The sequence below is a fragment of the Nipponia nippon genome, unplaced genomic scaffold (assembly GCF_047370975.1).
Source record: "Nipponia nippon isolate SJK-2023a ecotype South Korea unplaced genomic scaffold, ASM4737097v1 scaffold_6, whole genome shotgun sequence".
Taxonomy (NCBI): Eukaryota; Metazoa; Chordata; class Aves; order Pelecaniformes; family Threskiornithidae; genus Nipponia; species Nipponia nippon.
In genome coordinates this window covers 35,889,746-35,911,224 of record NW_028262380.1, presented here as the reverse complement: position 1 = coordinate 35,911,224, position 21,479 = coordinate 35,889,746, and the positions used below count along the sequence as shown (strand labels likewise).

The window sequence follows — 21,479 nt, the reverse complement described above, 5'->3', positions numbered from 1 at the left end:
ATATTTATGTATGATGGACTCCATCTTCCCATCTTTGTTAAGGCCAGGCTCCCATTAAGTCAAGGGCATCACATCTGAATGAGGATCAGAAGAATCTGCACGCTGCCTCAAAAGAGGCAGTTTTCAACCTGCTTCCCTTATCTGCACGGCCTTACGCAGTTGAACTTCAAGAGACTTATTCCAGCCTGTATTCCATTTTCATAGCTCCATCAAATTTCCAGCAAGTACTAACTATATTCACCCAGATTCTTGTTCAAATAACACCAAAAAGCTCAAAGTCTGGAGAACAGAGAATTCAAAAACAGTAAGGGAGGCTGAATTAATGATCATCTGCTCATTTCACCTGCAAACTATAAGCAATTAATATTGCACAGCTGTTCCTCAAGGAAAAAAATGAGGATATGTGAAGCAATCTATACAAAATGTATGCATATATAAAAAAATTAAATGTGTGCAAATATGTATACACATATGCACAATTCTCTATGCTTTTGACATGAGAAATTCTTCAGGAGAGTCCTGTCTTCCTAGATATTGTTTTAACATTGAAGCAAAGGAGACCTGAATCAACTAAGGTCTGCAGGCAATAATAGAATATGAGGTTGGGCAATAATTCACAATAAAAACAGCAAGTCCAGCTCAAATCAGGACTTAGCACAGTTGGTGCCTAGATATTCTTTTGCAAGCCCTAAATACTACTATCAAATCACGAAAAGACAAATAAGCATCCTTAGCAGGTACTGCAGAAAACAAAGGAGAAAGGGGAGGTAAGGATTATCTGGTGAGACATGTTTCTGACAGTATCTTGCAGTGCAAGGGCCATATAGGAACAAACTCCTGAATGCTAAGATCAATGTTGCAGACTTACCTTTAAAGAGAGAAAAAGAAAGAACCACCCACTGACTGGAAAAGACAGGCAAGGTGGTGGCTTGCCCTCCAGTTAGGAGGACATGTGTATTTCTGTATGTATACTAACACTCTCTGTGGTGGGGCTCTGGATGCTCTTTTCCTCCTGTTAGCTCACCATTCAGCTCCTCTCCCTTTGGCAACTCCCCTCCTACAATTCGCTTCAGCCTTTCTCCATTCCTCACTTCTTTCTCTCTCCCTCAATTCTGTTTCTCTCCACAAATAAGTACTTCCCCTTTCCCCCTAAATCCACAATCCCAACAATTCCCCCTACAGAGAGCATCACCCTAAGTGAGCTGTATCTCTGTTTGAGAAATAGCCTATTGGTCAGGTCCTGCTCCAAAGCAGAATAGAGCCAATTCAAAACACCACCACTTTCATTTAGGAACACAGGGCAGTTTTTTTTTAAAAGATTGTTTCAGAGAGTCAGTAAAAGCAGTGGCATAAACCAAGTTGGCAAGGATGAAAGGACGGTGACCTCTTGTGAAGAGGTGAAAGAGCAGCCAGGGGCAGGAAATTTTTAATAAGCTCTTACAGCTCAAAGAAAAGAAAAATGGCTCCCAAACATAGTGTTTGCTGATCATTATTCTATCCACTATACTTGTGAATGATATCATTTTCCCCTTTGTCTGCACAGTGAATTCAAGTTTAGAAGACCTGAGACTCTTACACCCTATTTGCTTTCTAAACTTCTGAGGCAAATATATAGCGCTGGCTCCAACAGTCCAAGACATGAAGCTGCTGCCTCTCCGTGTCCCCAGCTCCAACCAGTAGTGAGTCTGGAGATGAGCTCCCAGCAGACACATGCACAAGAGCACACGTATACACCACATACCTACGTGGCTGGCCACACAGATCACACACACACTCAGAGCACTCGTGCTAACACAGATGGCACAATGGCCTCATCCCCCTCCCCTCTCTGGCTGAGCAGGATGAAGGTCCCCTAGTGAGAATATATACGCACACATGTACAAGGTGGATCCTTCCAGCAACTGGGCTTAGACATCGAGTCTGCCATTCATTCCATGCCTGGACCCCAGGGCTGAGGCTCTCCTGGGACAGTCCTGGGACGGGCCTGGACAAGGGAGGCCCTTGTGCCTCCCTTTGTTCCTTGGGACTCCTTAATTTGGGTTCCTGCCTGCCCTTGTGCTCCTCTAGGCTTGTGGAGATGGGCCTTTGATGGCTCCTGTGATGGGCCTGGGAGCAGCCTGGCAGGGCAGGCTAGTATTTGGGCTTTCCCTCCTGCCACTGCTTCTCCAAGCTCCTTTGTGGATGTGCAGATGAGCTTTTATCACATAACCTAACATTTCTACTACCTAACCTACTATTATTTGGCTCTTTAATGCTGCTAAATTAGAACAAATAATGATTAAAAAATTAAATTTTTTGTAAAATGCCTGAAACACTCAAGCCCATCGAATTTGCTTTAGTGAGCTAAAAGTGGCTTCACAATCTATTCAGGAACGCTGCAGGGACCCAAGAATTTCTATTCTTGTCTCCCAGAAAAAAGGTAAGAGATGAGTGCATGTGATGACTTCCATTAATAATTTTAACAAACAAAATGTTTGCAGTCTTCCAGAACTGCACACTTTTTCACTCTTGGCTTCTCTTTATGCACTTCGTCTACCACAAACAGCTAACTTGTTTACTAATTTTAAAATTAGATGCATTTACCAAGAATTAACTGTGTGAAACTCAGCCAAAATATTTAGGGATGGACACTAAGAATCTGTTTTAGCATATTAACTTGTATCCATTCATTATTCCTCAATGCAATTACCTCTCCCACAACATTAGCTATGCATGCACATATATAGTATGAACAATAAGCACAATTATCCCGTGTTTTAATCTGATGTGAGCTTCATGGGTAGCTCAGGTTTTCTGTGACTTAGTTTCTCAAAATGTCTCACCAAGTTAATGATGCTCATCAAATCTGTAAAGTACTTGAAGATTTGTTGATGAAAACCCCTATATATAGTTTAAAATATTATTCTGTTGATGATTCCTTAGTCTGGGTTTAAAAAGGCACACATTCTATCAGACTACTATTTTTAAATTATGACAGCATTTGAACACCAAGAGGAACTATGAGCCAAAGTACCTTTGGTCCTTCTGAAAACCTCCCCTATATTTTACGTCTATTTCTTTGCTTTTGCAAACATGTTTCACTGCCTTATGCTGTTGAATATTCCTTCCTAACATGTGGTGCAGAATTAACATAAAATGCTAAAAAATCTCTCCCATATATGGTAGAGTATTGAAAACCAAAGCTCTTCAAAACATTTTCTCTGTAGACAAAAATATCTTCTGCAGGGCTCGCTGAGACAGACTGCCAAGTCTGCAGCCACAGGGAACACTGGATTAGAGGAGCCCATTCTAAGCAGTAGATTTGCTTTTTCTTTTTAAAGCTGCATACACACTAGCTTTGCCACTTCACCAGTTACCGGCATCAAACTAGAGTGCTCATTTATCTGTAGGAGTAATTAATGAAATGCATATTTTTAAAACGAAGTAGTGGCAAGTCAATAGTGTCTGATAACCTCCAACTGCATCATGCACAAATTCCTGTTATAAAGCAGTGAAATATTAAAAAAAAACAACCCTGCAGCACTCATTTCATGTTCAAAGACAATAGTGTAAAAAAAAAAAAAAAAAAAAGAAAAAAAGAAACAACTAGACCAGAACACTATGCAGAACAGCTTCCACCTCAGTCACTCTCATACTTAGTAAAGCGATGCTTTACCAACAGATAGGTGCACGATGTTCACTTTTACAGCCTACTCACTGGATTTTAGTTTAGTTTAGTTTAGTTTTTTACAGTCAGGAAACAATCTACATCAACAGAACTGATAGGAAATACCACTTTTTTGTCAGTACCTCCTTTTAGTGCAGCTGGTAACATGCACATTAATATCAAGCATACACAAGATGAAAAATGTTTTCACTGTGTAAGTGCAGAGTAGATTAAAGTTCAGCGTACAATCATGATATCCTTAGGCAACTGGAAAGGATTTCAGAACATTCAGGTCTTTTAAGTCGGTTTTCAAGACTCCTGTGTGATCAGAAGACTCCCAATCCCCAATAGGAGTAATTCAGCCACATAGATCACTTAAATCTTATGTCTATTTCTCTTGAGAATTTCTAGCTTACATGAAAAATCTTAGTACAACATAGAACAAAGTCATACTTCAGAGCTGCAGTAGCACAAACTGGCCATTTACTGCTCTGACACTATCCACATTTTTCAAAGTAGAAGCTATAAAATGACATATGATTTTAACTCATATGATTGCAATGCACAATGTAATCACAGTCGAGTGTATGATTATTAGCTGAGTTACTTCTGAAATTACAGTTCTACGAAGCAAGCAGTATTACAGTACTACCTCAGTTATATAGACTGATATGTTTAGGAAAGATGTCTTTGCTAAAAATGCAAGAGAATAGGACAAATTTCAAATAGTATTTCCATAAATGAAAAACACACCACCCTGGTTAGTGTCTGTAAAATAATTAACAACCAAAACTTGGGAAAAAAACCCACAAATTCCAATGAGAAATTTCATTTTTCCTGCTTATTATATGTACAAATGCAGTGGTTTCAAGTGAGCCAATATATTTTGACTTTGTATTAAAAAAATCTGTCCAAGAACCTGGTCCTACTGAGTTCCAGTCATTGTCTGAGACAACAGGAAGCCAGGAAGCCTGATTAATGCAGTAGTCTAGATAATGGCAGCCTATACCATGGAAAAGCTAATCCCTTCGACTTACAAGTATGCTGCTTAAACACCAAAACTGGCTTCAAAGGTCGTTCAGGTCCTCAGGTCCCACATAACGTATTTTGCTTATTTCAAGTTGTCAGTCATGCAGCACTACAGTCAATGATAAAACCAAACAGTTTGGAAAGGATGGGTATCTCTATCCTTGTGCCACAGTTAATCTGCAAACCAGACAGTTCCCCTATGGAGTATAAAGAGTTGACTACAGCTGAAAATTTACACCTGACATGAGTGAGGCCAGGATTTCACCAGTCTGCTTTCGAGAGGCCTAGTCCCACTTCCAGCAAAACCAGCAGCACTATCTAGTGACTTCAATGATTTGGGAGCAAATATTGGTATGTTGTCACAGATCATGAAAGTAACTTCCTACGGAGTACTTCATTTGGTCAATACATCTATCACAGCAACTTGAGAGAAAATACAAATCCCTGTAAGTACAAAATAGTTATCCTTGTCTGATTATGCAAGTGTAGCTAATAATACAGGATAGTATTTATACGCCCCTTAATTTAATGACAGTAGAGAATGAAACCAAAGCATTTTTAAAGAATGTGCATTTTCTTGGGAAAATGTGATGCTTTAACATCACTTTTCCACAGCTGTTATGTCCTCATATTTTTACATAAAACATACACATACAAAACTGATACATATAACTTAAGCGCAGAAAGCTAAACATGCATATATATTTCATATATCCATATATACCCATACATAGAAAAACATGTATGTAAATTTTATATATGAAATACAAATGGACGTAAGCAGACAGACTATTAAAATATCTTGCTTAATTTGAGTTCAGCACCAAGTAAAGTACACTTTGTTCCTGAAAATGTAAATAAATTTGGGACCTTCTCTGCTTACTGAACAACACATAAAAGTAAAGAAAAATCTCACAGAAACAGCATACCTGTGTTCATTTTGACACTGGAGGATTTGCTATAAAAGTCTTCAGATTTCCTGTGGAAAATAAAATGATCTATTAATTTGCAGAAGACAAGAACGTGTGGTACTAAATGGCAGCAGGACTTCTTGGAGGGGTGGAGAATCACTGTGATACAAATGACAGTCCTATTTTAACACAGCTTTAATTAAATTGGTACTGCTTGTCCGTCCAAAGTTAAAGATGAGCCGTCGCTTCCATTATAAGCTACTCTATTTTCAAGTGTTTAGTATCTCTGTTGTAAACATTTGCTCTGGGATAAAAAATTAGTGATTAACATTTGGTCTTGAAACTATAAACTAAAAATTAGTTCTGTACAGGAATGGGGAAATATTTTTAAAGGCTGCTTATAAGCTTTATTCAATTCTTTGTGCAAACTGAAAGATATAAAAGAGTAGGTCTCTCCACGTATTTTTTAAGCAGCCAAAGTTACCAGGTCTTTTTCAATGGTTTATAAGCAGATGTGGCTGTTTTCATCCAGTGATTGGATGTGTCTCTACCGACAACACTGATGCTCTTAATGTCGCTCACTGTATTGCTATGCACAGAATCAGGGCGTGTGTCGGCATCCACAGGAATCCATTTCAAAACTCTCAACGGAGTCAACAGGTAGGGAAACAAGCCACTACACATCAGCGTGCTTTTTAAAGGTAATAGTTTGCAACAAAATAATGTAAAATGCACGCAAAGGCTGAATCTCTTTATTTAGATATCCCAACTCTATACAGTTCTTACAAACAAGCAAACAGTAAAATCCCACAAAACCAAACTACAACTGTAGAAAAAGCACGACATCCTACATTAACAGGTGACTTTAACCTACTGATAGTATGTCACAGGACAAACTAGACAATATTTTCCATCTACTGCCAGTTTATGTCAGCTTTATCTCAGGATCAGGAGCTTCAATACCTCTTCTATTCAGGCTCTTTTAGACATAAAAAGATAAATGTAGAAAAGGTTTCCAATGGCATTCTGGATACTGACCAATCTCAGCTGTATCGTCACATTTACGCTACCCACTATAATTTGCTTTACCAAGTGGGCAGACACACTGGATGCCAAAATACTGACCGCTAAAAAAAGTCATTCTCCCTCTGCACTGTTCCTACATCAAGTTCAGGATAAAACAAAGGGAAAATCAGAATTTTTAATGTAATACAGCTTCAAAAAATAAATTAAAAATATAAACTGCCCGACTATGTTGGAGTAAGTTGGAAGGTATGCGTGAGGGACCATTTTTATAATGGGAGACTAAAGATACTAATTAATACAAGTAAACAAAATATTGAAAGAGAATTCCAGCTCAACAGGAACCCTGAATTAACTGTACCTCTGAGGTAACATGTATATTGCTGTATTCTCTTGTATTCATAATGAGGCCAGGTTCTCCACTGCTTGAAAAACTTACTGTTTCTCAGAAACTATCTAAACTCTGCTGCTGTTATTCAGTCAGTTTTTTGACAAAAAAGATGCACGTTAAACTTCTTGAGAACTATGGAAATAGATATGTGGCAGTAAACAAAGATTTATTAGACCCTTTTTATGCTGCAGCTATCAGCAAACCACCTCTGAGAATTTCTAAAAGATCTTTTAAAAATTAGGACAAATTCTATTTTATTCATTTTTTGATAAATTGTCTTTGACTGAAATTTTGGATTTCTATAACAGCTACAGAATATTCTTAAAGCCTCAAATTCCTACAGTGTTTTCAGGCTGCTAGAGGAGACACCATTTTCAAGCCTTCTTTTAGCTTGGAACTGAATCATTGATGGTACCGCACGCAAGCTACGAAATGCAACATGATATTTATTTTCAGACCCAACAAGTACAGAACTCTTGGAACATTGCAGAGCCAAAATGATTTCTAGCAGGTGGCTTCGATATATTTACATAAAGCAAGCCTAACTCTTACTCAAGTTTTAACTGACAACACTCAATTTTAGCAGTACAGCTTTGTCCTCCTAAGACTTTTTCTATCTGAACAGCTTAGGCTGCATTGCTGACACTCAGCGAGGGATTGCATACAAATCATTAACATTTCCACATTAATCTCATTTTGCTGAAGAACAAATGAGTCTTGCATACCTGAAAACTATGCATGTAAATAAAGCAATATAAAATCACACTCATGCAAACACTAGGCCTTGCATTTAATACTAAAATTATTTGGAATTCTCTGCTTCTAAAGAGCTGAAGTAGCATTCAAATACTTAATGATACTGGCAGTAGGATCCAAATGAATGCCATGAACTTAACAGCCATATGCCTGAAAGCATTTTACTCAGCATTGTTTCAAGCAGTCTTTAAGGGGGGGTGGGAGGGAGCAAAGGGCTTTATTTGCTTTGTACTTCTGTTCCTACTTCATCGCCTCCTGAAAGTTGTTCTTTGTGAATGGGTTTGTAAGTAGCTCTAACATAGACCCCTGACACAGGCGAGATGAATGTTCTACTAGAAGCATCAGACACTCCTTACCGCCAAAAAGGATGCCCAACGATCAGCTAAGATACTCAGCTCTTAGATAACTAACTCTGCGACGGAAGGAATGCCTGTAATTATTGTGCAGACACAAAACGCTACTGGAATGCATGAGTCTGCAAAATCAGAGACTGCTGTTCAGTAACCTAGATCAGGCAGGTTTTCCACTAAGCTCACACCTGATCTTAACTGCTGAGGTAAAAGAACACCAAGTTTAACCACAGTAGCATGCCTAGCTTTTGCAGAGGGAGATCCAGGATTAATCTTCATGGCATTCTTCTATAGCTGGCTTCATCTGGCAGAGGTAGCGCAGTAGGAAATGAATGACTGTGCTAATGCACAAAAACGGGTCTCTGTCAGGTTGAATACAGCATTGCTACAGTTTCACTAAATACATAATATATATTGCTGTGTTATTTCTTGATCACTCCCTATATTTCTTGATAACACTACAAAGATTACCTCAGCTCAGCAATACTTTGCATTGAGAGAGGCTACTGAAAAGACTTGTGGGAATCTCATTGACACCTGCTCTATTTTCTCCAAGAGACCCTGATAGCTAGCTGTGATCGCTTCTTCTGTTCCTGGTAAGTGCTGAAGTGTGGGGTGCTGCAGGGAGCCATTCTGTCACCCCTTCTGTTTCACATTTATATGGAGCTATAAAAAGGGTTAGTGAGAAGTCAAGAAAGGTTTCCCCGCCCTCAGTTTATTCATGAATACAAGATGCTTGTCTATACTGTTAAGAAGTTTAATTCCATTACTGATCACATGTTAGAGCACCTACAGCCATAAGGTAGGAGCTCTAACATCCAACCAAACATCAACTAAATAAATATGAGCAAGTGCTTTGGGAATCAAAGCCTAAACAAGTAGTAACATGCTATTACCTGCCTTCACCTCATTCAAAGAATTAAGTTAATCATTGTTACTAACCATAATCCATAACTAACTAAGGATAGAGACCATCAGAAGTTAGAATATCCTTTCCATGTAAAATTCTGGAAAGAACTGGAAGGTAAAGGAAAGGCTATTTGGGTTTGTTTTTTGTTTTTTGGAAGCACATATAGAAACTCCAAAAATTACTGTTACAGTTTTATTAATAGCTTAATATATTGCAAATTCCTGAATGCCACACAGGAGTATCAGATCAAAGGCATCCAAGCTCACGGATAACTTTTGGGGTCTTTCTGCCTCCTGCTTAGCCATGGAGTCTAGACCCGTTTGAAAGCCTAGGCTTGCTAGCTGCGTAGCTAACCAGCTGGCAAACTCCAAAATACTAGTTGCCTGCTTGCTTACAAAGGTTTTGAAAGGCTCTTAAAGCACAAGGTGCTAAATTACCTTGTTTGGTATGTTTTGAATCAGAGCATACAGACTCCATTGCTGTTTCAAAACAAGCTGGCAGTTTCCACATAGATTATGTCTGAAAATATTTTTGACCTATTCTACTTAATATAGTCAGAGTATGAAAGAGGCTCAAAGAGAAAATATTTATTATTACACCCCCCCCTTCCCCACCAACAGCAGCCGCTACAGTTATATTACAGGTATTCTTGGCGCTGAGTACTGTAGGGTAAATTGTGAGTTTGACTGACTTTAACCAACTAAATATTTTCCCCCAAGGTATTCAAGATAACTTTTATAAGGTGACAGAGATCAACCAGACAGTGTTAATGGACTAATGACTTTTTTTAACATATTCTAAGTTACCTGCTATTTACTCCTTGCCATTTCACAAAAGATATTATAAAAAGCAGGTTTTAAATGCAATTTTCTGGTACAGTATTTGTATTAATTTTAAAGCTAATTCTAGTATGTGCTCTTTATAGTTACCATCCTTTGTAGTGAATTCTACCCCAAGGACCTCTGGTGAGAGGAGCAATTGGCTTACAATACAGAGTGCAGATGGATCAACAGCAGGATAGGGGTGTGTGTGTGATCTGGTTGGAAAATGATAGATTTTCATTGTCTTGGGTAGAGAGCAGAACCCAGATATTTGGAGAGGACAGGAGCTTTCCAGATTTCCATGAGAACGAGTGTCAGACTTGCATTAATGTTTGCCAGTTTCATGGTTTGAGCTAGAGACAGTAATCTACTTTAGAAAATATCTGCAAAATTAAGGAGCCAAATCACTCAGTGATTTTACTCCAAGGATTGTTTATTCAGTCAGTTTAAACATGGCAGGTGATCTACAAACACATATTTATTACCAGAGGCAGGATACTACATCCAAATTTGCATGTGGTAGTAAATTCTTTTAACCCAAATCATTAAGAGTCTGCAGAGCATTCCTGCTCTCATCTCTGCAACAGGCCAATATACTTTATATGCCAACTCCTACATTCAGTGTAGGAGGGAAAAAAAAAGTATGAAGCATTAGCTCAGGAAAACAGTGAAGAGCTTTTATTTCTCTCAGTTTTTAAAAGAAATTATTTCAGATGTTTAGCTGTAGCATGATGACTACAGCAACGGAATGCTATGAGAGCTTGACACTGCAAAATGTTTAGATTGTGGCAACAGTGACTCACATGAAGAAACAACCGTCCCGAAGCTTCCTGGGGAGCAGAGGTCTCTTCTGCTGAGCCCCTAAGCACAAGGCAGGCATATATGCACATGTATTGTTCGTATGAAAAAATGTTTGATGGAGCACAGGTAGACAGTGCTTACAATAAACAATTGAAAAGATACTGAAGAAGGTTCCACCATGTTTCAATTTCATTAACGTGCAACAACAAGACAACAAAATGGCAGGGAGCCTGTACTAAGATCAAACCCAGCAAGGCATATACTGAGCATATGCTTAAGCATATGCTTTATGTAGGCCCCACAGACCTATTTCCATGCTTAATGTTAAACATAAGCATAAATACTGTTTGCCCCAGATCACATTGCCTCACCCTATAAGGAGCTGAATACTCCAGTTTTTAATTAAAGTGTTTTCAGATAGACAATCAAAGAACAAAACACAGGCAGACAACTGCCATCATAGTTTCTGTAATTTTAACTTTTAAATTTTGCTTACAGAATTGTGAAGACATCCTCATGTTAAGTGCAGTGTTACCTACACGTGTCACTTACGCACATCATCTGCAAATGTACTGATCTGGTCATTAAACAATTGGTATGTCTGAATAATTTGTACATGGCCATAAACTTCTACTGGAACGCAATAGATAGGTCGCATCGTAGTCAGCTGCAGCAAGTGCATGATCAGGGAAATCTGTACACACAGAAGCTCTGCTTACTGGATCATCTGGGGAGACGCAAAATACCAGGTGACATGTCTAGGCTGCAAAGAGCATAAGCTGGTTTAACTGACTGGGAGAAGCTGAGGAGATCTCTGTTTGCAGAGATTCTTTCAGACATAGGAAGGGGATGGGTAGTTACCCTGCTACAGCTGTCGAGAAATTTTAGTTATGAGTGATATACTAGTAGAGAAAAGGTGATTTCTGAGCAGTGTGGAAAGGCAGCAGAACAGACATGGAAGTTGGATTTATGATTTTTGCTGTGTTTGCCAAGTTGTAATTAGGAATAAAAACTTGGAGATATTCCAACTGCCTACAGTATACTAACTTAAGTGGATATCTCACTTATGACATACCAGACACATAAGCCTATTTCCCCTTAGCAAATACAATACTAACATTGTTATTCAAGGCACTGGTAAGATCTTGTCTTGAAAAATCACAAGCAGTTCTAGTTCCCATGAGCAAGAGTTCAAAGAGCATCAGGTACAGGAGAATCCATCACAGGAGTCTATGGCTGGTCATTCTCTATAAACACATCAAGGGTTTGGACACAACTGGAGGAAGTAAAGGAAAATGTTGGCACAAGAACTACTATTAACCATTTAATTTATCTTAAATAAGTTGAAAATCATAAGGTAGTTTCTATTCATGATAGTCATTAAGGTCTGGAGCACTCATCAGGACTGCTGTGGTCAAACTTAAAGAGACTGAACTTGACAAGTGTATGTGAAAAATGTGGCTGTCTGAAGGCAGGGGAATAAATCTGATGACACAGGAGCTTCTGTCCAGACCTTGGACTCTGTTCCTAATGTCATTTTCCTGAGAATGCCGTAAATGCAAGATTAAGAGAAACTGGTATTATCTCCTCCTTTCTCTCTGTTTCTTCATGAAACTGAGAAAATTAACTAAACATCTGATGAGAGAAAAAAGCAAAGATATGTTTCTAAACTGAAGGTTCCTTACAGTAATCTTTGTTATTGCATGCAGCATCAGTAGAAAAAGTTCAAACACTTGTTATTTAAATCAGTATCAACTTAAAAGTAAGTCTTTCTCTCTAGAGAAAAAAACTTGAAGCTTGAAATTTCTCCTGTTGTAGCACGATTTTTACTAGATATGGATTCTTTTGACTAGCTATGTACTGAAAAACAAACTTAAGTCAAACTTCTGCACTTAGTTCTAAATAGGTGCTTGCTGCCATCTCAAAATACCTCTTCAGACGCTTCAGTATCAGAACATTTTCCTAAAATTATACTGCAAGTATAGGAGGATACCAAGTAAATTGTTCAAGCTGACAACATTCTGTACATTTTACTGGTTATTTTTACAGCTGCAAAAGGAAGGAGGAGGACAAACTGCTGCTTTTATATTCTGCGTCTCCTTAAAGCTCTACCAGTAGAGGAAATTTTATTAATAATTCCAGTCATGCTTGTGATGTTTGTCATTTTTTTTCATTTTTTTTATTGCTTAAATATAAGGGAAAAAAAGTCCCATTTACTGCTGACTGCAATTCACATTTCTTACCGTTTTCTCCAGGCATCTACTACTGTTTTTAATACTTTTTAGTACATTTTAGTACTGTTTTTAGTACATTTTTAGCACATTTCCAGGACTTTGCAAATTACTGGCCACTTGAATACTTCAAGTATTGTCTAATTTTCCATGTTTATAAAGTATGACAAACAACACACTCCTGCTCCTTTCTACTAGGTATGTAGTATGTACCAATTTGAGACTAAACATGCATAAGTCTCCACCTAAAAAGAATTCCTTCCAATAGGTATTTTTTTTTCATGAGTCAGTACCACTCCCAATAGAATCAGTGGGAGTAGTGTTCACTCATGAAAGAAAAATCCTTTTCTGTATCCTTCTGTTGGTTTTGTCTTAAAAATAAAAATATGCTTCCTTGAACTACAGTGAGGTAATGTTACATCTAGCTAACAGAGTCAGAACAATGTGTGGGGTGATACAAGACTCCTTAACATATTCTTAGTAAGTATGCTGAAGCAGCAGGATTTGGGTTTGAACTTTTTGTAACATGTTCATAAAGACAAAAAGAATACCTATAACTTAAATGATTAACTAAGAAGATATTCACTGGAATATTTTAATCCTTATTATTTTCTAAGATAAAAATTTGATGGGATCACACAGGGAAAACTTTCAGTACCTCTAGTAAGTACTTAAAACTTTCGGCCAATTTTGGCTAAGTTTGACAGAGATGCAGAGGTCTCAATAACATTGAAGGCTTACAAGTTCCACAAGGAATTCCCATGGAGAATAGAGACCTTATCAAAGCCAAATGGGCAATATACCCTAGCATCATTAGACATAAGTTAATTCATACAGGAAGGCAGAGTTAAGAGCTGTGTGTGGATAAATGCACATACCTTATGATCCCAGCCACAAAACCTCCCTCCCCCCAAATTTAGTTTGCATTTTTAGACACTAGGCAATCAACAAAAAAAACCCCAAAAGATTTCTGCTGTCTAAAAAGGTGCAGACTTGAACCCAAGCTTTTCCATTATGAAAGCATTCATGTCAAGCTCTGCATGGATTCTCTGATGACTAATACAGTTTGAACTCACAGAACAGCCTTTGTGTGATTCAGTTTCAAAGGGTGTGTCAACATTAGCAAGTAGGAGTGATTTTCTACAGCAAGAGAGTAGGTGTTGAAGCCTGACATCGACAGAGGGGCTTGACTTCAGATCAGCTCTACGCTGGCCCTGCAGATGAGGTGCCTCAGAAGAGGAAGCATGTCAGGCACTTTCCTTCAGCCCACCTTCCCGTTTAGCTTTGTTGGTGGGTATCCAGGTCTATTCTGTGAACCCACAGTGACATGAACCAAAGAGCAATAAAATGGGGAATAATCACAAGATTTTAGTTCAGATTAAGGAGCACAGCTGAGAAGCAAAAGCTAGAGCAGATTTATTCACTGTTGATCCGAACAGACATAAGGTTTCTTCAGTTCTGTTGCTCAAGGAACTACCTGTAGCCTTTCAATCTTCATATCAGACTTTAATGACAAGTAACAGTTACATGGCATTGCTTAAATACAAACCAGTAAGACTCATCAAGAGTCACAGCTGCCTTTTGGAAGAGTAAGTTCTTTCAGCTTCAGTTAATGTTAAGACTATGATACCTTGATACCTAAATGACTCAGCATTTAGAGGCTTCAAAGCAAGTCAAATGCTATAAACTTCTGTCTTCCCTCCCTGCTATAAAGCCTGCCTTAGACCATGGTGTTTATCTCATTAACTTCTAGCACATTTCACCATTTCTGAAGAATCTTAGCATTGCTTTGCATAACTGTAGTCCCATTAGAGACTTAACTGTTTACAGGAAAGAAGGTATTTAGCAGCAGCCATACTATGTGCTCTCAAAACAAAGGAAAACTCCTTATGTACAACACATGAAAACCAGAATAATCAGCTTTGCAAGCTTGCATTTACATGTTTTGCTGATACTATATTTTGCCTTTTCCTAAGGGTCACAATCATCAATTTTCATTTCAAATAGCTTCACTCCCCCTTCTCCCTATAATACACACCAAAATAATGCAAATTCTACTGTTTACAACACTAGTATGTGCACTGTACTGTCAGCTGGTTTCGTACCTAATCAAGTCCAACGTACTTCAATGCTATATACAACAAAAAAGCGCTACAATTCTTCCTAGTATAAATCACCAAAGAAAGAACTACTAACAATTATAATTGGGAGCACAGTTAACCTCACTTAATTAAGAACCGTTAATACTAGCTACCTACACCTGCTAACTGAATTTCAAACGTTCTAAAGGTTTGGTTAATTTTTAAAGATTGGATGCTTATCTTTCTCTCTTCCTCTCAATTCTTAATTGTCCACCAGCACATTTAAGATTTCTGCTTAAGCTCATCCGTTACTGATCTTGGAACAAGTCAGAAACAGCATAACCTTAAAACTCACAAAGGTTAAGGCAGAGTGCTGTAGGAACAATTAGGAGAGAAGGCATAAAAAAAAGCTCAGTCTTCCCAGAAATGTGGGAAGAAAACAATTTTTAAATTGGGAAAAAAAACGTACAGTATTTGACAGAAACAACTGGAAAGAGAACAAGCAAGCACATGAGAAAGCTGAGTGATACTGCCCGATAACTGAGGGGCTAACTAATGACTCAAAGGCAGAATACAAAGCAACTCAGAACATACTTAAGAGCATGAAGGAAAAAATATAATAGTTCTTTTCCATATGCCTTTCATGCAATCACGCCTTGAAATTATATTGTCAACGCATTTTATTAAAATATATTGAAGAGGTTCCTATTACTGATAGTCAGTTATCTGGCAATTTTAATTCCAAAGGTAGACTGCTGTAGCATTCTTGGTTCTAATCATGAAGCAGGAGTCACTGAAATAACCTGGAAAACTTGAGGATCTTGGAAAAAAAAATCAGGCTTTGAAAGGAAAATGGAGTCTGACTATACAGCAGGAGAGAGACTATCAGGCCCTTCACTGATGGTTATCAAACCCTGTTGCTGAAAACCACTCATGGGAAAAGGTCCCATCTTCTCAGAACTGTCCAATGATCCACAAAGTAAAAAGATCAGGAAAACAAAGGATATTTATGTTCCCATTTACTGCAAGTTACGATCTGTTTGGGGAGGGGGTTTCATGAAATGGGCACACTATTAAACCTATTAAACTTACAGCCATTCTCATGGCTTCACATACCAAACAAATCTAGTCACACACTTAAAAGAATCGTAATTGGACTTGCTTATTTTTATGAATTCTAACCATTTCTCTGTCATTTTAACTTTTCAGTGACAGTTCAAGGACAGAACTAAACTATTTTCTCAAGCAGTCTTACATGCTCCAAGGCTTCTTTAGGCCAGGTGCCATATGGTATAGCAGATTATCCCCTATAATAGGGCATTAACATGTGGTTTCTACACCTGGCTCTGCCATTGATTTTCGACAGCTCATTTCACCTTTGTGAGTTCAGCTTTCTCTTACCTTCCTTTGTCACTTTTGGAGAGGAACTATCTTCACTCAGGTGTTTCCACAGACCTATCAGGATGGGATCCCAGTCTCTGCTGAGATGTAGCCCTTCCCCACTGGCTGGAGGCTGCTTTGTACTAATACCATTAAACATTGATTCCTTATATTTCAGTTGGTGCCTTCATCTGTTACTTTTTCATTTTAGATTCTTGGGAAAGGAGACTAATTTAGATGTGTCTCTCTATGCCTTATAGGCTAATGGAATGATGGTCCTTGATTAGAGGTCCTTATGTACTGTGATAGCATATATAATAAGGCACAGTAAAAAATACTATAGCAAACAATGTTAAGTTAGGAGATTTCAAAGGATCAGCTAAACCAAGAGAGATTGTTTAACTGGAGAACATGAGTTCCAGATATTTGCAGTGGTGGTCAAGAAAATAACAAAGAAAAACAGTAAATCATAAACAGAGTTTTTAAAAAATTCTGATCAAATATAAGGAAATGTCTGAAGTTTTATTAACTATACCTGCTCACCCTTTTGATCACTGGATAAATAGCAGTTGCTAACAGAAGACATTAATGAGTTGATAATAAAATCACTGCAAAATACTACAACCACAAAATAGTGCCAATATTATCAAAATAAAAAACTTTGTTATAAATAATTTTTTTAACTAGTATTTCCCAAATTATTACTATTACAATTCTTTAGATAAGAGTTCATCTAACCATTACCATCTAACCAGTATATGGTTTCTACTACAGAACTTGATATGCATATAACCATATAACTGTTATATATTAGAATTTATAAAGATTGTATTTTCTGCCCGCAAGTAGCATTCATTTCTGTAAGAGCCAAATTTAGAATTACCAGATTTAAATTTAGTAATCAGAGGATTGATTTTCCTTCTCTCAGTTTTCTCCAGGAATTACAGATAATATATTCTTATTGATGGGATAAAATACTAAATCATTTGGTTAAATATCTTAATCACTAATCATGCTATTTCATTACTCCTTGCTCAGTTCATGCTTTTATATGCATCTATCTGAACATATTACTCCAATATCTGATTTTCCAGTGTTGGGATAAAGCATTACCATGTGACTCTCACTCTTGTTATTCTTACTGCTCTTAAATGAGAAAAAAATCACTCAGTGCATTGGTTCAGCATTCCAGACAGTGAAGGTCAGAGACAAGATCATCCTTTATTAACACAAGATTAACTCTTCTCAGTTCTGACTGTATAATAACAATGGGTTGAATAATAAGTAATTCTATGAGCCATGCCATATATATTCATAACAACCTCGAGAACATTTAAATGGCATTCTCATTCAGCTCAAAGAGAACATAATTGCACTGACCACACACATTCTGCAAAGTTAAAAAAGAGCTGCCTCTAAGGAATACTTTAAGTTTTTTTTTGAACCTAGCATAACTCTCAGTATTTCCTAGTGAGAAAACGTGCTCAGGGAAAACACATGCAGAAAGTGCATGTACATGTACATACATACTCACATGCCTGTATCTTTCACCTGCAATCTACACATACACATAACTTTTAATAAACTATAATTAAAGAATTTTAATGGTGTTACATAAAATTTCTGATCACTTAAAAAACAAAACGAAAAACAACTACAATTAATTTGTCTGTGTACAGAAAGAACGATGTTCTTCCTGTAAGGAGCTATGCCATGTTTGACCATTATCCAGCACACAGCCTTGAACCCCATTTATAACTGTTAGTTTTCCTCAACATTTGTCTTAAACATTGATCACTAACAGCTACACATGCCAAACAAATTAACTTTGGGTCAGAAAGCCACTGTATCCTCACTGAAGTGATAGATAGACAGAAGATGAAGATTTCAGTAACTCTGGGTAACTGAATTGAAGAGACTGTGTGTCCAACTGGTCAGAATACTTTGAAAATTAATAGTGCTAATCAAACTCCCCCTTCATCACAACTGTGTGCTTAGCACTTTCACAGATCAGAGGTTTGTGCCAGGCATGCAGTCAACACAGAACAAAGTTAGGAATGACCTGAGAGGTGGCTAGGCATCTGTACAGCACTGTCGAGCATGGCTACACAGTGCAATACAAGCTGCCTGCCAGCCAGGCACAGATGGGAGCTTTCCTTGCTCTTCCACAATGATGCACAACACCCATTACCACAGGAACGAAGTGGCAGGGGCACAAATCAGGATGAGCATTCAGTCTCCTACTTCATTCCCCACTACCACGCAAACTGCGTCAGCAAATGGAAAAAGGATCCTGAAGAGCCTACAACTGACTCCATTCTTTACCCAAACCTACTCCTTCATCCCATGAGGAGATCCAGCTTGTGCTCTGGATTAGGCCACAGATTAGCAGAAACAAGCAGATATAAAACTATTGAAATAACTGCATCTGCACAGGGGGAACAAACTGAAGCAGCAAAGGTAGCTTTAACTCTGCAATTTCCTATCAACAGCCTTCACAACGCTAATGTAATTCTTTCTCCTGTCACCTTCTAGATTTTCTTTCCTTCTGAAAGGAGGGGGAAATACTGGAGTCTTATTATCTGGCACCACAGAGACACCTGAATCCCTTTTCTAGAGTCGCTAGGCAAACCTCTGCCTTTTTCAGCTAACGCAGTTAGGCATACACAGGAAGCTTTCAGCTCTCAGCCCCAGATTCTTTTCTAGCCAGTCTTACCTTTGTCTGTTCAACGAACTGAAATCCCAGTTTTCCTGCCACTGCCCTCCAAACCAAACTCCCCCTTCCCCTGTCAGAGGCAATTTGTCACAGTCTACTGCTCTTATTCCCTCAGTCTTCAAGCCAGGCAGCCTTTTCCTCTTCAAAGATTGGTTTCTAGTGGGTCTGAAAGAATAGCAAACACCATCACCTTATTTTCAGCCTGCTCTAACATTCATTGCAGTAGCAATTACATGAATAGTCCCACTCATTCCCTATACTACCCTCCGCACTCAGAAGCATTCAAGTACTCAATTCGTATTTTCTGTTCACGTGCAATGGGAATGGATCTTCAGATATTCTGCTTTTGCCAGATCTCTACTGAGCATCTGCAAACAGATTTTTCAGAGGCACACAATTTTTGTAATGGGAGGTAAAAGTCACATTCCTAACAAAGCTGTGCTAAAGTTTATGACTATATTCCACCCAGAGTCCTAACCTTGCTAAACTACAGATGACCAGAATTTTTAACGTGAACAAAATCATTACACTGTAGAATCATGGCCTCTAGCTTTTGACAAGAAACTTGAAACAGGATCTTGAAACAGGAAATGACGAATTACTTCATTAAAAATAGGTACTATCAGTCCATTCCAGCTAGCTTATAATAGAGTTTAATAATGCAGTTCTAAACAAAACGCTTGAATATTCTGAAGTTTCTAAGACAAGATTTGTTTCATTAGTATCACGGTATGTTGCCTGGTTTTGCTTTCTAAACCACCTAGTGAAATTTTGCCAAAGGTACATCCCCAGGAGTGCTGACGCCAATAGAAATCCTTAATTGACTGAGTGGGTTTAGTACTGGTCCCATATGAAATGCTACTTTGAGGTTATCAGATTAGTTTAAATGTACCTGCAGCAGCCGCAGTTCTAATGCCACCACAAGTGCTATTCAGGGCTCATTGTTCTGCATTGTAAGCATCACTCAACTAATTCATGGAGTGCTACCACATGAGATGGTATCTGTTTCATGAAAATGTGTAGATCAGTTACATGCCTTGCTGTAATACCAGCTATTCAACCTCATCAAGTGCAGTGTGAATAACAAAAAGATGATAGATAACAATGGAGCATCACAGAATATTTTGCTTCATGAACTACCCCTCAGTTTACTTAATATAATTATTAAAATTATGTCCTTAGCTTAACCTGGTGTATGTAATATTTTAATGCTATTTTTACAGCATTAGGCTTTTTTTTTTTTTTTAAATCGGCAACAGTGCCATTCCCTTAGCAGATGTTCTCAGTTCCCACACACTTAATTATAGTTTTATAACTACAGTCACCTACCATACAGTGCACTGCAGCATGTCATTCTAAAAGCCACTGTTACTTTTTCATTAAATTCCTCTACTACATAGAGCACAACTGATTTCAACTGTATGCCAACCCACACTCATGTGACAAGAGACAAGCTTCAACTTCAACACGTGTTTTACATGAATGTGTACAAGCTAACATGGTGACACACTGATTTTGTTTAGGAACGTTCAGAAACAGAAAATATCATTAAGATCAATGACATTCCACGATTTTAATTAATAGACTGGTTGTTAAGTGGCATAATAAGTTACAGTAATTTTTCCTCTGAAGAGCTATTTCAAATAGCCTGAAAAACGGAAATTTAACTGCAAAAAACATCTCACTATCAACAAACTAGAGAGACTGAGAGATGGGTAAGATTGTTACCTTTCTGTTGCTTTCACCCACAACTGTACGAAAATCAGAATTTCAGTGGTGGGAACAGCGTTTGCTTCAATACTGTCATGGCAGCCTATCACCTCCTCCTTTCAGCTTAGCCATACGAAAAATTATGAGATTTTTGTCAGGAAGAAGTGTTGGGGTGCTCTGGCAGTTCTCAGCTTGCACAGCAGCTTTCTGGGGTGCTTCTCAGCACTCGTAAATTACAAGGGCTCCCAAGCTGAAGCAGCAGCCCAGCGATCCTCACAGTGGAGTACAGGATCTTCAGAGTTACCATTTCCAGATTTTTCTGCAGACAAAGAGTAATGCCAACAAGATCTGCAGAGGTAATTGGTAAATTTTCAATTATCTGGCAAATGGCAGTCCTATATAGGAGACTGGTAAATTTTTAAACATCTTTTAAAAATCATGGGGCTACAGGCATGAAAATATATTAACTGTTGATCTCATCAGTAAGTTCTACTTCTGCTTTTTTATGATTTCTCTATTTAATAGTCTGGCTTATAGCAACATTATTTAGAACAAAAATACATTTTTTAACTTTATTTGCACTTAAAAATGCATAAATATTCACATGAAACAGTAAGACAAATCTGTATGGCAGATGGATAGAGAAGTAAGCTTCTCCTTTCTTAAGAGACCAAACCAATCACTCAACATTTAAAGGACCAACATTAAATCAGATCTAAGGAA

At 38.0% G+C, this 21,479-nt stretch overlaps 1 protein-coding gene across 7 annotated transcripts in view; it reads right to left on the bottom strand.

Annotated features, from left to right (window-relative positions):
• Nucleotides 1–21,479, bottom strand: part of SORBS2 (sorbin and SH3 domain containing 2) — a 175,465-nt gene that overhangs the window by 81,233 nt on the left and 72,753 nt on the right. For all 7 annotated transcript variants that reach the window (XM_087737720.1, XM_087737721.1, XM_087737722.1 and 4 more), the window contains exon 4: nucleotides 5,605–5,654. In XM_087737720.1, coding sequence (XP_087593846.1) covers nucleotides 5,605–5,614 — 10 coding nt within the window. In that variant the 5' untranslated portion in view covers nucleotides 5,615–5,654. The remainder of the gene's footprint in view (nucleotides 1–5,604; nucleotides 5,655–21,479) is intronic.